The sequence below is a fragment of the Ambystoma mexicanum genome, chromosome 1p (genome assembly GCF_040938575.1).
Source record: "Ambystoma mexicanum isolate Mex_15411 chromosome 1p, UKY_AmexF1_1, whole genome shotgun sequence".
In the NCBI taxonomy this organism is placed as follows: Eukaryota; Metazoa; Chordata; class Amphibia; order Caudata; family Ambystomatidae; genus Ambystoma; species Ambystoma mexicanum.
The window spans coordinates 337,087,602-337,105,947 of record NC_090921.1 but is presented as its reverse complement, the minus strand read 5'-3'; the positions used below and the strand labels follow the sequence as shown (position 1 = coordinate 337,105,947).

Genomic DNA, 18,346 nt, shown 5'->3' with positions numbered 1-18,346 from the left:
AGAGAGAGTTCAATCGTGAAGAGCGTGCAGAGGTGTACGACAGCACCCTCTCGACTGCAAGTGCAGGCGCAATAGCAGGGCTGTTTCTGACCCCAAACTCCAAAGCAGGTGGAGATAAGGTGCCTTGACCGAGCTCAGAGGGGATTCAAGCAATTTCAGAACAGCTGGGACCCGTTCGAAAGACCTTAAGTGAGGTGCATTCACAGGGCGCCTGGACTCGGGTGGGAGAGGTGTGCTGTAGGTCAGTCACTCGGGCTTGAGTTCCGGATCGTTGTGTTGGCGCCAGTACAGAGTTACCGGGGTGCCGTAGGACTAGGCTGGGGTGCTTTGGCAGAGCCGGGTGTTGGTCTGTGTACTGCATTAGCATGGTCCGCAGTAGTTCGTGATTACAGAGGAGGCAGCCGGGCAGGGTTGAGGTGAGGTACACTGGCGGATATGAGGGTCTTCGAGGCTCCCCTCCCCGTACTGTAACAGAGGTGGTTGCTTGAGAGCAGGGTGGGTGTGCATTGGCTGAGCTGTGTTTTGGCCCCAGTACAGACCAGTGTCTGGCTGCAGCCTGTTGCCATGTAAAGGAGGGTGCATGTAAACCCTCCAGTGGAGGTTGCAACGTAGCGTGGCGCCAGGTTCCTGGGGGTGCGGATCCACCTTAAGGACGCAAACAGACACCCCCCCACCCCTTGCTCCTGGGAGCCTGCCTCCCACCGCCAGGCCCTCGCGCTGTTGACAGCTGTCTCTTCGCCCCCCCCCCGCCCCCTCATCTCCCACTCGATTCCCTTCAAGAGTCTCTCCCCAGCTTCACCACTGCCGCACTCTCGCGCCTGCAAACTGACTACAGCCGCCCTCCACACGTTCTTTCCCTACTCTCCCCTGCGCCGCTCTCCCGCTTCTACCTGCCCCCGTGCCGACCCAGCTCCCCCCTTCCACCGCTCCCCCCCACCCCACTCCACACGGATTACTTTGCTGCCTTTAATAAACAGGACACATTCTGCACAGCAGAGCTCCCGGGAGCCACCAAAACACCCAGGAAAAAGGACCGAAGGGAAAGGGATGCATTTGGAAGTCAGCCGAACAATCGTGAACTCCGACAGGCGCTATTTTTAACGTGAATTATTAATATTTGGACGACCCGGCGAGCCACCTCTCCGCCCGCGAACTGCGACACACGGAAGTTGTGCATCTCTCTCTCTTTATCTGTACACATACATGAATGCGTTCTTCCTTTTCTTCTTCGGGCAGGGAGCCGTGGGATGTATTCTCAAGGCAGGCATCTGGTGAGTACTGGGCGGGGGGTCTAAAGTCCACGTGAGGGTGGGGGCACTGTTTCTATGTTTGAAGGGGGGGCATTGCATTAAAATCCGCAGATTACACGAGCCCCTCTGTGTTAGTAATTGGAGGACTTTCTCTCCTATTGTTCACTTCTTTTCACCTTTTTTGGATACAGCGCCTTGGGAGAAACTGGGGACTACGCAGAGCGCTAGAGCATACTAAAGCATACTAAAGAGAGCATACTAAACCTATACATTTTTATTATTCATGTTATTTGGTCTTTTTTTCAGCGCTGGTAAAAGACACCTACCCAGGTGGTCTCTCGGAGCGCCTTACAAAAGGTGGGAGGTGAAACAAAAGTTATACAATATTACCAGGATAACATAGACAGATTAGGGTAGACAAGTGGCAGCTGGGGGCATGGAGGGTGTGAGGAAACATGTATACGAGGGCAAACTTCACTCACACACAGAATTGGGGCAGGGCAAGCATACATCATATGCAGAAAAGCTGCAGCGCGGGAAGTGCAAGCGCCCCCTCCCTCTCCCTCCACCCTCACAGGGAAACTGCTGCAAGCTTCTTCAGCGCAGAGGCCACGCCACAAGCTTCCCTCTCCCACAGAAAGTGACCACACTGGAAGCTTCTCTCACGCAGAGAGGAGGTAGGGCAAGACCGCAGCGTCAGAAGTCTCCACACACAGAGAACAAGTATACAATCACACAGGGGAGGAGACAATTGGGGGGGGGGGGGTAGTTGTTAGGGAGGAGCCATTCCTTGAAGAGGAATTACCTCCTTGATTTTTAAGACAGGTTCCTCCACATCATCAGCCACTTGTTGACAAAGAAGGATGTATAGCTTTTCAGGGGTCATTTAGCGTTTCAGCTCCCTGCTGGCTGCCCGTGTACTTCCCACAAGTCGTGACACTTGTTCAGCGGACCTGAGTCAATAGCAGTGCAAGCGTTTCTCTCGAGCTCTCGCTGCACGAATACCATGCAGCAAGCGCCACACACACACGCACGCAACGCCCGCCACCCCATGCAGCACACGCGCCGCCTCCCCTCCCTCAACAGGTGGAGCGAGCTTCCTTCGCACGCTCGAAGGTGTAAACGCAGCCGTGAGGAAGTGGCAGGGTGTATGCAGGTCCGGAGGGCCCCAGGCGCCGTCTCCTGCCGGAGGTGGCGTGAGCACTGCGAGGCACAGCCGCGCCGCTCCCCCTTTTGGTAGCAATGGCCTGCGGTGGGGGAGCAGTCTCCCGGCACTGCGCGGAGCCACACATTTGAACACAGTAAGGACACGGGACACATTTTCCCGACTTTCAAACTCACAGTGAAAAGTTCTAATTGATAAACCCGACCAAAAAAAGCACGCTAACACCCAGTATCAAAATAGATGTTCCTGGTTAGCTTGCCGCACGCTGGCCTCGAGGCGCCCTCTGCTGCAGGTCCCCGGGGAACGTGTGCATTCGCTTTAGTATAACCCCTCCTGATTGGCAATATGCCGTGCTCGGGATTTGCTTCTAATACAAAAATGAACAGTCATAACTGGATTGACAGGGACTATTTACACATTTAATACATTTCTACCGCCAGCATTCTAAACTGACCTTAAAACCCCTGTCCCCTCCCCTAACCTCTCTCCCAACTAATCTAGTGACTTCTAGTGCAAGGGTTGGGCAACTACAAGTTTGGGGCAATAGTCGTTCCCTCGCTGCATTAGTGGCCCGGGCCGGCAGGGCGGCGCACGAGGGCCCGCGCCCGGGATGTCGCAGTAAGCGCCCCTCCGGCAGTTACCCGCGTTGGGGCATAGTCTGAGACTCTGGGAAGCCGGGGGGACCGGTGTAGGTGGGTCCTTGTGGCTGAGCCGAGGCTGGACGGTCGATCCTGCCAACATCTCTTGTTGAGTACTGGAAGTACTACTCGCCCCCAGGGTGGCAGTAGGGGCCCCGATACCGCAGGTGCCCCTGCCCCACTTCTTCAGCAGTTGGCCTGGATATTCGAGGAGGATTCTGCTGGGCCGGCGGCGTGCCCTCAGAGGCAGGGCGGATGGGCCAGATTGGCGGCTGGGGTTCACTTGACGGCATCGCTATTCTTTGGGACTGAGTGGGGTGCCGTGTAGCTGCGGCTGGAGGATAACACCAGCGACGCACTCATCCGGCTGCCCTCATCCCGATAGTCCAGTAGAACCCCATGCAACCCCCGCGCCCCTGTGTTTTTAACGTGCTGCCAAGCTTTCGTTTTTTTGCCGCTTCGAGGCGCTAGCTGGAGCTATTCATTCGGCTGATGCGGAACGGCTCGCCACAGGCTCCGGGGTCGCCCAGGAGCCGAGGGCCAACGGACCCCCGCTCTGCCCGCTTCTCTGCAGCCGTTCCTTTAGGGCTCAGCACATGCGGCTGAGCATGGCCCACCTGCATACATGTCAAGCACGCATAGATCAAGTTTGAGTAGGGTAAAGCCGGAGACCGTGCAGCCAGACACTGCGTCCGCGGAAGACCCTGCCGGGTTCCTCGTGTGCCTAATACATTGCCCGGTATGGTCTCCCAAGGGCAGTGGCGCATGCGCGGGGGGTGGGCTGTGGGGTTATCTAATTCTCAGTCGATTACCCGTTACGAAGTGAACCTGAATCATGTCAGCCCTGGCAACAGCGTGAAAGATCCGTGGGGGGTCCGTAGCTTCTCCCACAAGTGGCCAATTAAAGGATGCGGGTGGATTATCACACATAGAGAGCACACCCAGCACAGACAGCAGCCGCAGCGCCATGCACAGGACTAATACAGCAGGGCAAGCTTCCTGGACACGCAGAAAAGATACGGAAAAGCCAATGGATGGGCAAGCTTCTCCCAAAGACGGGACTGGCAGTAGGACACTGAGAGTGGCAGTGCAAGGTTCCCTCACGCACTACTGGTGTGATGCAGCAGTGCAAGCTTCCCCCACATGCAGAAACGATACAGAAAAGCCAATGGAAGGGCAAGCTTCTTAGAAAGACAGGAGTGGCAGGACACTGAGAGTGGCAGTGCAAGGTTCCCTCACACTACTGGTGTTATGCAGCAGTGCAAGCTTCCCTTACATGGAGAAAAGATACGGAAAAACCAATGGAAAGGCAAGCGTCTCCCACAGACGCAACGGCAGGACACAGAGTGGCAGTACAAGGATCCCTTACACACTACTGGTGTGATGCAGCAGTGCAAGCTTCCCTCACACAGAGAAAAGATACGGAAAAACCAATGTAAGGGCAAGCTTCATCCAAAGACGGGACTAGCAGGACACTGAGAGTGGCAGTGCAAGGTTCCCTCACACACTACTGGTGTGATGCAATGGTGCAAGCGTCCCTCACAGGGAGTAGAGATACGGAAAAGCCAATGGAAGGGCACGCTTCTCCCAAAGAGGGGACTGGCAGGATACTGAGAGTGCCAGTGCAAGGTTCCCTCACACACTACTGGTGTGATGCAATGGTGCAAGCGTCCCTCACAGGGAGTTGAGATACGGAAAAGACAATGGAAGGGCAAGCTTCTCAGAAAGACAGGATTGGCAGAACACTGAAGGTGGCAGTGCAAGGTTCCCCCACACACTACTGGTGTGATGCAATGGTGCAAGCGTCCCTCACAGGGAGTTGAGATACGGAAAAGCCAATGGAAGGGCAAGCTTCTCCCAAAGACAGGACTGGCAGGACATAGAGTGGCAGTGCAAGATTCCCTCACACACTACTGGTGTGATGCAGCAGTGCAAGCTTCCTTCACACGGAGAAAATATACAGAAAGCCAATGGAAGGGCAAGCTTCTCCCAAAGACAGGTCTGCCAGAACACAGAGTGGCAGTGCAAGGTTCCCTCACTCACTACTGGTGTGATGCAGCGGTGCAAGCTTCCCTCACATGCGGAAGAGATACAGAAAAGCCAATGGAAGGGCAAGCTTCTCCCAAAGACGGGGCGGGTAGGACACAGAGTGGCAGTGCAAGATTCCCTTACACACTACTGGTGTGATGCAGCGGTGCAAGCTTCCCTCACACGCACAATCAAAGCCAATGGAAGGGCAAGCTTCTCCCAAAGAGGCGACTGGCCGGACACTGACACTGGCAGTGCAAGGTTCCCCCACACACTACTGGTGTGATGCAGCAGTGCAAGCTTCCCTCACTTGCAGAATCAAAGCCAATGGAAGGGTAAGCTTCTCCCAAAGCCAGGACTGGCAGGACATAGAGTGGCAGTGCAAGATTCCCTCACACACTACTGGTGTGATGAAGCAGTGCAAGCTTCCTTCACACGGAGAAAATATACAGAAAGCCATTGGAAGGGCAAACTTCTCCCAAAGACAGGTCTGCCAGAACACAGAGTGGCAGTGCAAGGTTCCCTCACTCACTACTGGTGTGATGCAGCGGTGCAAGCTTCCCTCACATGCGGAAGAGATACAGAAAAGCCAATGGAAGTGCAAGCTTCTCCCAAAGACGGGGCTGGTAGGACACAGAGTGGCAGTGCAAGGTTCCCTTACACACTACTGGTGTGATGCAGAGGTGCAATCTTCCCTCACACGCACAATCAAAGCCAATGGAAGGGCAAGCTTCTCCCAAAGAGGCGACTGGCCGGACACTGACAGTGGCAGTGCAAGGTTCCCCCACACACTACTGGTGTGATGCAGCAGTGCAAGCTTCCCTCACTCGCAGAATCAAAGCCAATGGAAGGGCAAGCTTCTCCCAAAGACAGGACTGGCAGGACATAGAGTGGCAGTGCAAGATTCCCTCACACACTACTGGTGTGATGCAGCAGTGCAAGCTTCCCTCACACGGAGAAAATATACAGAAAGCCAATGGAAGGGCAAGCTTCTCCCAAAGACAGGTCTGCCAGAACACAGAGTGGCAGTACAAGGTTCCCTCACTCACTACTGGTGTGATGCAGCGGTGCAAGCTTCCCTCACACGCAGATACGATACGGAAAAACCAATGGAAGGGCAAGCTTCCCCAAAAGAGGCGACTGGCAGGACACTGAGAGTGGCAGTGCAAGGTTCCCTCACACACTACTGGTGTGATGCAGTGGTGCAAGCTTCCCTCACACAGAGAAAAGATACAGAAAATCCAATGGAAGGGCAAGCTTCTCCCAAAGACAGGACTGGCAGGACACTAAGAGTGGCAGTGCAAGGTTCCCTCACACACTACTGGTGTGATGCAGCGGTGCAAGCTTCCCTCACATGCGGAAGAGATACAGAAAAGCCAATGGAAGGGCAAGCATCTCCAAAAGACGGGGCTGGTAGGACACTGAGAGTGGCAGTGCAAGGTTCTCTTACACACTACTGGTGTGATGCAGCAGTGCAAGCTTCCCTCACACGCACAATCAAAGCCAATGCAAGGGCAAGCTTCTCCCAAAGAGGCGACTGGCCGGACACTGACAGTGGCAGTGCAAGGTTCCCCCACACACTACTGGTGTGATGCAGCAGTGCAAGCTTCCCTCACTCGCAGAATCAAAGCCAATGGAAGGGCAAGCTTCTCCCAAAGACAGGACTGGCAGGACATAGAGTGGCAGTGCAAGATTCCCTCACACACTACTGGTGTGATGCAGCAGTGCAAGCTTCCCTCACACGGAGAAAATATACAGAAAGCCAATGGAAGGGCAAGCTTCTCCCAAAGACAGGTCTGCCAGAACACAGAGTGGCAGTACAAGGTTCCCTCACTCACTACTGGTGTGATGCAGCGGTGCAAGCTTCCCTCACACGCAGATACGATACGGAAAAACCAATGGAAGGGCAAGCTTCCCCAAAAGAGGCGACTGGCAGGACACTGAGAGTGGCAGTGCAAGGTTCCCTCACACACTACTGGTGTGATGCAGTGGTGCAAGCTTCCCTCACACAGAGAAAAGATACAGAAAATCCAATGGAAGGGCAAGCTTCTCCCAAAGACAGGACTGGCAGGACACTAAGAGTGGCAGTGGAAGGTTCCCTCACACACTACTGGTGTGATGCAGCGGTGCAAGCTTCCCTCACATGCGGAAGAGATACAGAAAAGCCAATGGAAGGGCAAGCATCTCCAAAAGACGGGGCTGGTAGGACACTGAGAGTGGCAGTGCAAGGTTCTCTTACACACTACTGGTGTGATGCAGCGGTGCAAGCTTCCCTCACACGCACAATCAAAGCCAATGCAAGGGCAAGCTTCTCCCAAAGAGGCGACTGGCCGGACACTGACAGTGGCAGTGCAAGGTTCCCCCACACACTACTGGTGTGATGCAGCAGTGCAAGCTTCCCTCACTCGCAGAATCAAAGCCAATGGAAGGGCAAGCTTCTGCCAAAGACAGGACTGGCAGGACATAGAGTGGCAGTGCAAGATTCCCTCACACACTACTGGTGTGATGCAGCAGTGCAAGCTTCCTTCACACGCAGAAACAATACGGAAAAGCCAATGGAAGGGCAAGCTTCTCCCAAAGACAGGACTGGCAGGACACTGAGAGTGGCAGTGCAAGGTTCCCTCACACACTACTGGTGTGATGCAGCGGTGCAAGCTTCCCTCACACGCAGAATCAAAGCCAATGGAAGGGCAATGTTCTCTAAAAGACAGGACTGGCAGGACACTGAAGGTGGCAGTGCAAGATTCCCTCACACACTACTGGTGTGATGCAGCAGTGCAAGCTTCCCTTACATGGAGAAAAGATACGGAAAAGCCAATGGAAAGGCAAGCGTCTCCCACAGACGCGACTGCAGGACACAGAGTGGCAGTACAAAGATCCCTTACACACTAATGGTGTGATGCAGCAGTGCAAGCTTCCCTCACACGCACAATCAAAGCCAATAGAAGGGCAAGCTTCTCCCATAGAGGCGACTGGCCGGACACTGACAGTGGCAGTGTTCCCCCACACACTACTGGTGTGATGCAGCAGTGCAAGCTTCCCTCACTCGCAGAATCAAAGCCAATGGAAGGGCAAGCTTCTCCCAAAGACAGGACTGGCAGGACATAGAGTGGCAGTGCAAGATTCCCTCACCCACTACTGGTGTGATGCAGCAGTGCGAGCTTCCCTCACACGGAGAAAATATACAGAAAGCCAAGGGAAGGGCAAGCTTCTCCCAAAGACAGGTCTGCCAGAACACAGAGTGGCAGTGCAAGGTTCCCTCACTCACTACTGGTGTGATGCAGCGGTGCAAGCTTCCCTCACACGCAGATACGATACGGAAAAACCAATGGAAGGGCAAGCTTCCCCAAAAGAGGCGACTGGCAGGACAATGAGAGTGGCAGTGCAAGGTTCCCTCACACACTACTGGTGTGATGCAGCGGTGCAAGCTTCCCTCACATGCGGAAGAGATACAGAAAAGCCAATGGAAGGGCAAGCATCTCCAAAAGACGGGGCTGGTAGGACACTGAGAGTGGCAGTGCAAGGTTCTCTTACACACTACTGGTGTGATGCAGCGGTGCAAGCTTCCCTCACACGCACAATCAAAGCCAATGCAAGGGCAAGCTTCTCCCAAAGAGGCGACTGGCCGGACACTGACAGTGGCAGTGCAAGGTTCCCCCACACACTACTGGTGTGAAGCAGCAGTGCAAGCTTCCCTCACTCGCAGAATCAAAGCCAATGGAAGGGCAAGCTTCTGCCAAAGACAGGACTGGCAGGACATAGAGTGGCAGTGCAAGATTCCCTCACACACTACTGGTGTGATGCAGCAGTGCAAGCTTCCTTCACACGCAGAAACAATACGGAAAAGCCAATGGAAGGGCAAGCTTCTCCCAATGACAGGACTGGCAGGACACTGAGAGTGGCAGTGCAAGGTTCCCTCACACACTACTGGTGTGATGCAGCGGTGCAAGCTTCCCTCACACGCAGAATCAAAGCCAATGGAAGGGCAATGTTCTCTAAAAGACAGGACTGGCAGGACACTGAAGGTGGCAGTGCAAGATTCCCTCACACACTACTGGTGTGATGCAGCAGTGCAAGCTTCCCTTACATGGAGAAAAGATACGGAAAAGCCAATGGAAAGGCAAGCGTCTCCCACAGACGCGACTGCAGGACACAGAGTGGCAGTACAAAGATCCCTTACACATTAATGGTGTGATGCAGCGGTGCAAGCTGCCCTCACACAGAGAAAAGATACGGAAAAACCAATGTAAGGGCAAGCTTCGTCCAAAGACGGGACTAGCAGGACACTGAGAGTGGCAGTGCAAGGTTTCCTCACACACTACAGGTGTGATACAATGGTGCAAGCTTCCCTCACAGGGAGTAGAGATATGGAAAAGCCAATGGAAGGGCAAGCTTCTCTGAAAGACAGGGTTGGCAGGGCACTGAGAGTGCCAGTGCAAGATTCCCTCACACACTACTGGTGTGATGCAGCAGTGCAAGCTTCCCTCACATGCAGAATCGATATGGAAAAGCCAATTTAAAGGCAAGCTTCTCTGAAAGACAGGATTGGCAGGGCACTGAAGATGGCAGAGCAAGGTTCCCCCACACACTACTGGTGTGATGCAGCGGTGCAAGCATCCCTCACATGCAGAATCGATATGGAAAAGCCAATTTAAAGGCAAGCTTCTCTGAAAGACAGGATTGGCAGGGCACTGAAGATGGCAGTGCAAGGTTCCCCCACACACTACTAGTGTGATGCAGTGCTGCAAGCTTCCCTCACAGGGAGTTGAGATACGGAAAAGTCAATGGAAGGGCAAGCTTCTCCCAAAGACAGGACTGACAGGACACTGAGAGTGGCAGTGCAAGGTTCCCTCACACACTACTGGTGTGATGCAGCGGTGTAAGCTTCCATCACACGCAGAAACAATACGGAAAATCCAATGGAAGGGCAAGCGTCTCCCAAAGACAGGACTGACAGGACACTAAGAGTGGCAGTGCAAGGTTCCCTCACACACTACTGGTGTGATGCAGCGGTGCAAGCTTCCCTCACATGCGGAAGAGATACAGAAAAGCCAATGGAAGGGCAAGCATCTCCAAAAGACGGGGCTGGTAGGACACTGAGAGTGGCAGTGCAAGGTTCCCTTACACACTACTGGTGTGATGCAGCGGTGCAAGCTTCCCTCACACGCACAATCAAAGCCAATGGAAGGGCAAGCTTCTCCCAAAGAGGCGACTGGCCGGACACTGACAGTGGCAGTGCAAGGTTCCCCCACACACTACTGGTGTGATGCAGCAGTGCAAGCTTCCCTCACTCGCAGAATCAAAGCCAATGGAAGGGCAAGCTTCTCCCAAAGACAGGACTGGCAGGACATAGAGTGGCAGTGCAAGATTCCCTCACACACTACTGGTGTGATGCAGCAGTGCAAGCTTCCCTCACACGGAGAAAATATACAGAAAGCCAATGGAAGGGCAAGCTTCTCCCAAAGACAGGTCTGCCAGAACACAGAGTGGCAGTACAAGGTTCCCTCACTCACTACTGGTGTGATGCAGCGGTGCAAGCTTCCCTCACACGCAGATACGATACGGAAAAACCAATGAAAGGGCAAGCTTCCCCAAAAGAGGCGACTGGCAGGACACTGAGAGTGGCAGTGCAAGGTTCCCTCACACACTACTGGTGTGATGCAGTGGTGCAAGCTTCCCTCACACAGAGAAAAGATACAGAAAATCCAATGGAAGGGCAAGCTTCTCCCAAAGACAGGACTGGCAGGACACTAAGAGTGGCAGTGCAAGGTTCCCTCACACACTACTGGTGTGATGCAGCGGTGCAAGCTTCCCTCACATGCGGAAGAGATACAGAAAAGCCAATGGAAGGGCAAGCATCTCCAAAAGACGGGGCTGGTAGGACACTGAGAGTGGCAGTGCAAGGTTCTCTTACACACTACTGGTGTGATGCAGCAGTGCAAGCTTCCCTCACTCGCAGAATCAAAGCCAATGGAAGGGCAAGCTTCTGCCAAAGACAGGACTGGCAGGCATAGAGTGGCAGTGCAAGATTCCCTCACACACTACTGGTGTGATGCAGCAGTGCAAGCTTCCTTCACACGCAGAAACAATACGGAAAAGCCAATGGAAGGGCAAGCTTCTCCCAAAGACAGGACTGGCAGGACACTGAGAGTGGCAGTGCAAGGTTCCCTCACACACTACTGGTGTGATGCAGCGGTGCAAGCTTCCCTCACACGCAGAATCAAAGCCAATGGAAGGGCAATGTTCTCTAAAAGACAGGACTGGCAGGACACTGAAGGTGGCAGTGCAAGATTCCCTCACACACTACTGGTGTGATGCAGAAGTGCAAGCTTCCCTTACATGGAGAAAAGATACGGAAAAGCCAATGGAAAGGCAAGCGTCTCCCACAGACGTGACTGCAGGACACAGAGTGGCAGTACAAAGATCCCTTAGACACTAATGGTGTGATGCAGCGGTGCAAGCTTCCCTCACACGCACAATCAAAGCCAATGGAAGGGCAAGCTTCTCCCAAAGAGGCGACTGGCCGGACACTGACAGTGGCAGTGCAAGGTTCCCCCACACACTACTGGTGTGATGCAGCAGTGCAAGCTTCCCTCACTCGCAGAATCAAAGCCAATGGAAGGGCAAGCTTCTGCCAAAGACAGGACTGGCAGGCATAGAGTGGCAGTGCAAGATTCCCTCACACACTACTGGTGTGATGCAGCAGTGCAAGCTTCCTTCACACGCAGAAACAATACGGAAAAGCCAATGGAAGGGCAAGCTTCTCCCAAAGACAGGACTGGCAGGACACTGAGAGTGGCAGTGCAAGGTTCCCTCACACACTACTGGTGTGATGCAGCGGTGCAAGCTTCCCTCACACGCAGAATCAAAGCCAATGGAAGGGCAATGTTCTCTAAAAGACAGGACTGGCAGGACACTGAAGGTGGCAGTGCAAGATTCCCTCACACACTACTGGTGTGATGCAGAAGTGCAAGCTTCCCTTACATGGAGAAAAGATACGGAAAAGCCAATGGAAAGGCAAGCGTCTCCCACAGACGTGACTGCAGGACACAGAGTGGCAGTACAAAGATCCCTTAGACACTAATGGTGTGATGCAGCGGTGCAAGCTTCCCTCACACGCACAATCAAAGCCAATGGAAGGGCAAGCTTATCCCAAAGAGGCGACTGGCCGGACACTGACAGTGGCAGTGCAAGGTTCCCCCACACACTACTGGTGTGATGCAGCAGTGCAAGCTTCCCTCACTCGCAGAATCAAAGCCAATGGAAGGGCAAGCTTCTCCCAAAGACAGGACTGGCAGGACATAGAGTGGCAGTGCAAGAATCCCTCACACACTACTGGTGTGATGCAGCAGTGCAAGCTTCCCTCACACGGAGAAAATATACAGAAAGCCAATGGAAGGGCAAGCTTCTCCCAAAGACAGGTCTGCCAGAACACAGAGTGGCAGTGCAAGGTTCCCTCACACACTACTGGTGTGATGCAGCAGTGCAAGCTTCCCTCACTCGCAGAATCAAAGCCAACGGAAGGGCAAGCTTCTGCCAAAGACAGGACTGGCAGGACATAGAGTGGCAGTGCAAGATTCCCTCACACACTACTGGTGTGATGCAGCAGTGCACGCTTCCTTCACACGCAGAAACAATACGGAAAAGCCAATGGAAGGGCAATGTTCTCTAAACGACAGGACTGGCAGGACACTGAAGGTGGCAGTGCAAGATTCCCTCACACACTACTGGTGTGATGCAGCAGTGCAAGCTTCCCTTACATGGAGAAAAGATACGGAAAAGCCAATGGAAAGGCAAGCGTCTCCCACAGATGCGACTGCAGGACACAGAGTGGCAGTACAAAGATCCCTTACACATTAATGGTGTGATGCAGCGGTGCAAGCTTCCCTCACACAGAGAAAAGATACGGAAAAACCAATGTAAGGGCAAGCTTCGTCCAAAGACGGGACTAGCAGGACACTGAGAGTGGCAGTGCAAGGTTCTCTCACACACTACAGGTGTGATGCAATGGTGCAAGCTTCCCTCACAGGGAGTAGAGATATGGAAAAGCCAATGGAAGGGCAAGCTTCTCCCAAAGACGGGACTGGCAAGATACTGAGAGTGCCAGTGCAAGGTTCCCTCACACACTACTGGTGTGATGCAGCGTTGCAAGCTTCCCTCACATGCAGAATCAATATGGAAAAGCCAATTTAAAGGCAAGCTTCTCTGAAAGACAGGATTGGCAGGGCACTGAAGGTGGCAGTGCAAGGTTCCCCCACACACTACTGGTGTGATGCAGCGGTGCAAGCTTCCCTCACATGCAGAATCGATATGGAAAAGCCAACTTAAGGGCAAGCGTCTCTGAAAGACAGGATTGGCAGGGCACTGAGAGTGCCAGTGCAAGGTTCCCTCACACACTACCAGTGTGATGCAGTGCTGCAAGCTTCCCTCATAGGGAGTTGAGATACGGAAAAGTCAATGGAAGGGCAAGCTTCTCTGAAAGACAGGACTGGCAGACAGGACTGGCAGGACACTGAGGACATTGAGAGTGGCAGTGCAAGGTTCCCTCACACACTACTGGTGTGATGCAGTGGTACAAGCTTCCCTCACACAGAGAAAAGATACGGAAAAGCCAATGGAAGGGCAAGCTTCTCCCAAAGACAGGACTGGCAGGACACTGAGAGTGGCAGTGCAAGGTTCCCTCACACACTACTGGTGTGATGCAGCGGTGCAAGCTTCCCTCACACGCAGAATCAAAGCCAATGGAAGGGCAATGTTCTCTAAAAGACAGGACTGGCAGGACACTGAAGGTGGCAGTGCAAGATTCCCTCACACACTACTGGTGTGATGCAGAAGTGCAAGCTTCCCTTACATGGAGAAAAGATACGGAAAAGCCAATGGAAAGGCAAGCGTCTCCCACAGACGTGACTGCAGGACACAGAGTGGCAGTACAAAGATCCCTTAGACACTAATGGTGTGATGCAGCGGTGCAAGCTTCCCTCACACGCACAATCAAAGCCAATGGAAGGGCAAGCTTCTCCCAAAGAGGCGACTGGCCGGACACTGACAGTGGCAGTGCAAGGTTCCCCCACACACTACTGGTGTGATGCAGCAGTGCAAGCTTCCCTCACTCGCAGAATCAAAGCCAATGGAAGGGCAAGCTTCTGCCAAAGACAGGACTGGCAGGCATAGAGTGGCAGTGCAAGATTCCCTCACACACTACTGGTGTGATGCAGCAGTGCAAGCTTCCTTCACACGCAGAAACAATACGGAAAAGCCAATGGAAGGGCAAGCTTCTCCCAAAGACAGGACTGGCAGGACACTGAGAGTGGCAGTGCAAGGTTCCCTCACACACTACTGGTGTGATGCAGCGGTGCAAGCTTCCCTCACACGCAGAATCAAAGCCAATGGAAGGGCAATGTTCTCTAAAAGACAGGACTGGCAGGACACTGAAGGTGGCAGTGCAAGATTCCCTCACACACTACTGGTGTGATGCAGAAGTGCAAGCTTCCCTTACATGGAGAAAAGATACGGAAAAGCCAATGGAAAGGCAAGCGTCTCCCACAGACGTGACTGCAGGACACAGAGTGGCAGTACAAAGATCCCTTAGACACTAATGGTGTGATGCAGCGGTGCAAGCTTCCCTCACACGCACAATCAAAGCCAATGGAAGGGCAAGCTTATCCCAAAGAGGCGACTGGCCGGACACTGACAGTGGCAGTGCAAGGTTCCCCCACACACTACTGGTGTGATGCAGCAGTGCAAGCTTCCCTCACTCGCAGAATCAAAGCCAATGGAAGGGCAAGCTTCTCCCAAAGACAGGACTGGCAGGACATAGAGTGGCAGTGCAAGAATCCCTCACACACTACTGGTGTGATGCAGCAGTGCAAGCTTCCCTCACACGGAGAAAATATACAGAAAGCCAATGGAAGGGCAAGCTTCTCCCAAAGACAGGTCTGCCAGAACACAGAGTGGCAGTGCAAGGTTCCCTCACACACTACTGGTGTGATGCAGCAGTGCAAGCTTCCCTCACTCGCAGAATCAAAGCCAACGGAAGGGCAAGCTTCTGCCAAAGACAGGACTGGCAGGACATAGAGTGGCAGTGCAAGATTCCCTCACACACTACTGGTGTGATGCAGCAGTGCACGCTTCCTTCACACGCAGAAACAATACGGAAAAGCCAATGGAAGGGCAATGTTCTCTAAACGACAGGACTGGCAGGACACTGAAGGTGGCAGTGCAAGATTCCCTCACACACTACTGGTGTGATGCAGCAGTGCAAGCTTCCCTTACATGGAGAAAAGATACGGAAAAGCCAATGGAAAGGCAAGCGTCTCCCACAGATGCGACTGCAGGACACAGAGTGGCAGTACAAAGATCCCTTACACATTAATGGTGTGATGCAGCGGTGCAAGCTTCCCTCACACAGAGAAAAGATACGGAAAAACCAATGTAAGGGCAAGCTTCGTCCAAAGACGGGACTAGCAGGACACTGAGAGTGGCAGTGCAAGGTTCTCTCACACACTACAGGTGTGATGCAATGGTGCAAGCTTCCCTCACAGGGAGTAGAGATATGGAAAAGCCAATGGAAGGGCAAGCTTCTCCCAAAGACGGGACTGGCAAGATACTGAGAGTGCCAGTGCAAGGTTCCCTCACACACTACTGGTGTGATGCAGCGTTGCAAGCTTCCCTCACATGCAGAATCAATATGGAAAAGCCAATTTAAAGGCAAGCTTCTCTGAAAGACAGGATTGGCAGGGCACTGAAGGTGGCAGTGCAAGGTTCCCCCACACACTACTGGTGTGATGCAGCGGTGCAAGCTTCCCTCACATGCAGAATCGATATGGAAAAGCCAACTTAAGGGCAAGCGTCTCTGAAAGACAGGATTGGCAGGGCACTGAGAGTGCCAGTGCAAGGTTCCCTCACACACTACCAGTGTGATGCAGTGCTGCAAGCTTCCCTCATAGGGAGTTGAGATACGGAAAAGTCAATGGAAGGGCAAGCTTCTCTGAAAGACAGGACTGGCAGACAGGACTGGCAGGACACTGAGGACATTGAGAGTGGCAGTGCAAGGTTCCCTCACACACTACTGGTGTGATGCAGTGGTACAAGCTTCCCTCACACAGAGAAAAGATACGGAAAAGCCAATGGAAGGGCAAGCTTCTCCCAAAGACAGGACTGGCAGGACACTGAGAGTGGCAGTGCAAGGTTCCCTCACACACTACTGGTGTGATGCAGCAGTGCAAGCTTCCCTCACATGCGGAAGAGATACAGAGAAGCCAATGGAAGGGCAAGCTTCTCCCAAAGACAGGACTGGCAGGACACTGAAGGTGGCAGTGCAAGATTCCCTCACACACTACTGGTGTGATGCAGCAGTGTAAGCTTCCTTCACACGCAGAAACAATACGGAAAAGCCAATGGAAGGGCAAGCTTCTCCCAAAGGCAGGACTGGCAGACAGGACTGGCAGGACACTGAGGACACTGAGAGTGGCAGTGCAAGGTTCCCTCACACACTACTGGTGTGATGCAGTGGTACAAGCTTCCCTCACACAGAGAAAAGATACGGAAAAGCCAATGGAAGGGCAAGCTTCTCCCAAAGACAGGACTGGCAGGACACTGAGAGTGGCAGTGCAAGGTTCCCTCACACACTACTGGTGTGATGCAGCAGTGCAAGCGTCCCTCACACGGAGAAAATATACAGAAAGCCAATGGAAGGGCAAGCTTCTCCCAAAGACAGGTCTGCCAGAACACAGAGTGGAAGTGCAAGGTTCCCTCACTCACTACTGGTGTGATGCAGCGGTGCAAGCTTCCCTCACACGCAGATACGATACGGAAAAACCAATGGAAGGGCAAGCTTCTCCAAAAGAGGCGACTGGCAGGACACTGAGAGTGGCAGTGCAAGGTTTCCTCACACACTACTGGTGTGATGCAGCAGTGCAAGCTTCCCTCACACGCAGAATCAAAGCCAATGGAAGGACAAGCTTCTCCCAAACACAGGACTGGCAAGACTGAGAGTGTCAGTGCAAGGTTCCCTCACACACTACTGGTGTGATGCAGTGGTGCAAGCTCCCATCACATGCAGACGAGATATGGAAAATCGAATGGAAGGGCAAGCTTCTCCCAAAGACAGGACTGGTAGGACACTGAGAGTGGCAGTGCAAGGTTCCCTCACACACTACTGGCGTGATGTATCGGTGCAAGCTTCCATCACATGGAGAAAAGATACGGAAAAGCCAATGGAAGGGCAAGCTTCTCCCAAAGACAGGACTGGCAGGACACAGTGGCAGTGCAACGTTCCCTCACACACTACTGATGTGATGCAGTGGTGCAAGCTTCCCTCCTCACATGCAGACGGGATATGGAAAATCGAATGGGAGGGCAGGCTTCTCCCAAAGACAGGACTGGCAGGACACAGTGTCAGTGCAAGGTTCCCTCACACACTACTGGTGTGATGCAGCGGTGCAAGCCTCCCTCACATGCATAATCAAAGCCAATGGAAGGGCAAGCTTCTCCCAAAGAGGCGACTGGCAGGACATAGAGTGGCAGTGCAAGATTCCATCTCATACTACTGGTGTGATGCAGCAGTGCAAGCTTCCCTCACACGGAGAAAATATACAGAAAGCCAATGGAAGGGCAAGCTTCTCCCAAAGACAGGTCTGCCAGAACACAGAGTGGCAGTGCAAGGTTCCCTCACTCATTACTGGTGTGATGCAGCGGGGCAAGCTTCCCTGATATGGAGAGTAAGCAGTGGCAGAGCACGCTTCCCTCAAACAAGGAACAGTTTGCAGCAGCACCGAGCGAACACACCAGAGACACCAGCAGTGAACACTCCCTTTACACATGACACAGGGTCAGCGGGCACAGCAATAAGGCCCAGGTCACTTACCTATCATCTTCATTACTCCGAGCACCACTCGGCCTTCTTGCTTTCCACGGTAATGATGTGGGGTCTGGGCAATGCTGCTAAGAATAAAAACATAGTATGGCCCCTCCCCTCCTACTGGGAGGGGACGAGCCTCCAAGTCTCCCATAACCACCTGTGAAACTAAGCAGTAGCCAACTCCTAAAGATCCATTGGCTTGGGTGGGAGGCTGGGAAATAGGGCCAGGATTATTACAAGTGGTACCAGGACAATGCAGGCATGTACTGCTAGTCCCTCACCCCCGTCCAGACTGTGGACGTGTGAGGCCTCTATCGCATCATTCCTCTCGGCTGGCTGTTTAGGGATACAGGTATTAGTTACACCATCACCTTCAGTGATTTACTGAATATAAAACGGCAGTGCC

At 53.3% G+C, this 18,346-nt stretch overlaps 1 protein-coding gene across 6 annotated transcripts in view; it reads left to right on the top strand.

Annotated features, from left to right (window-relative positions):
- The first annotated feature begins 745 nt into the window (after positions 1-745).
- LOC138569831 (transducin-like enhancer protein 2) overlaps positions 746-18,346 on the top strand; it is a 1,070,704-nt gene continuing 1,053,103 nt past the window's right edge. For 4 of the 6 annotated variants that reach the window (XM_069648230.1, XM_069648222.1, XM_069648237.1 and 1 more), the window contains exon 1: positions 747-1,271. In XM_069648230.1, coding sequence (XP_069504331.1) covers positions 1,248-1,271 — 24 coding nt within the window. In that variant the 5' untranslated portion in view covers positions 747-1,247. Of the gene's footprint in view, positions 1,272-18,346 lie in introns of all 6 variants that reach the window. The other 2 variants (XM_069648244.1, XM_069648214.1) reach the window with 2 other exon arrangements.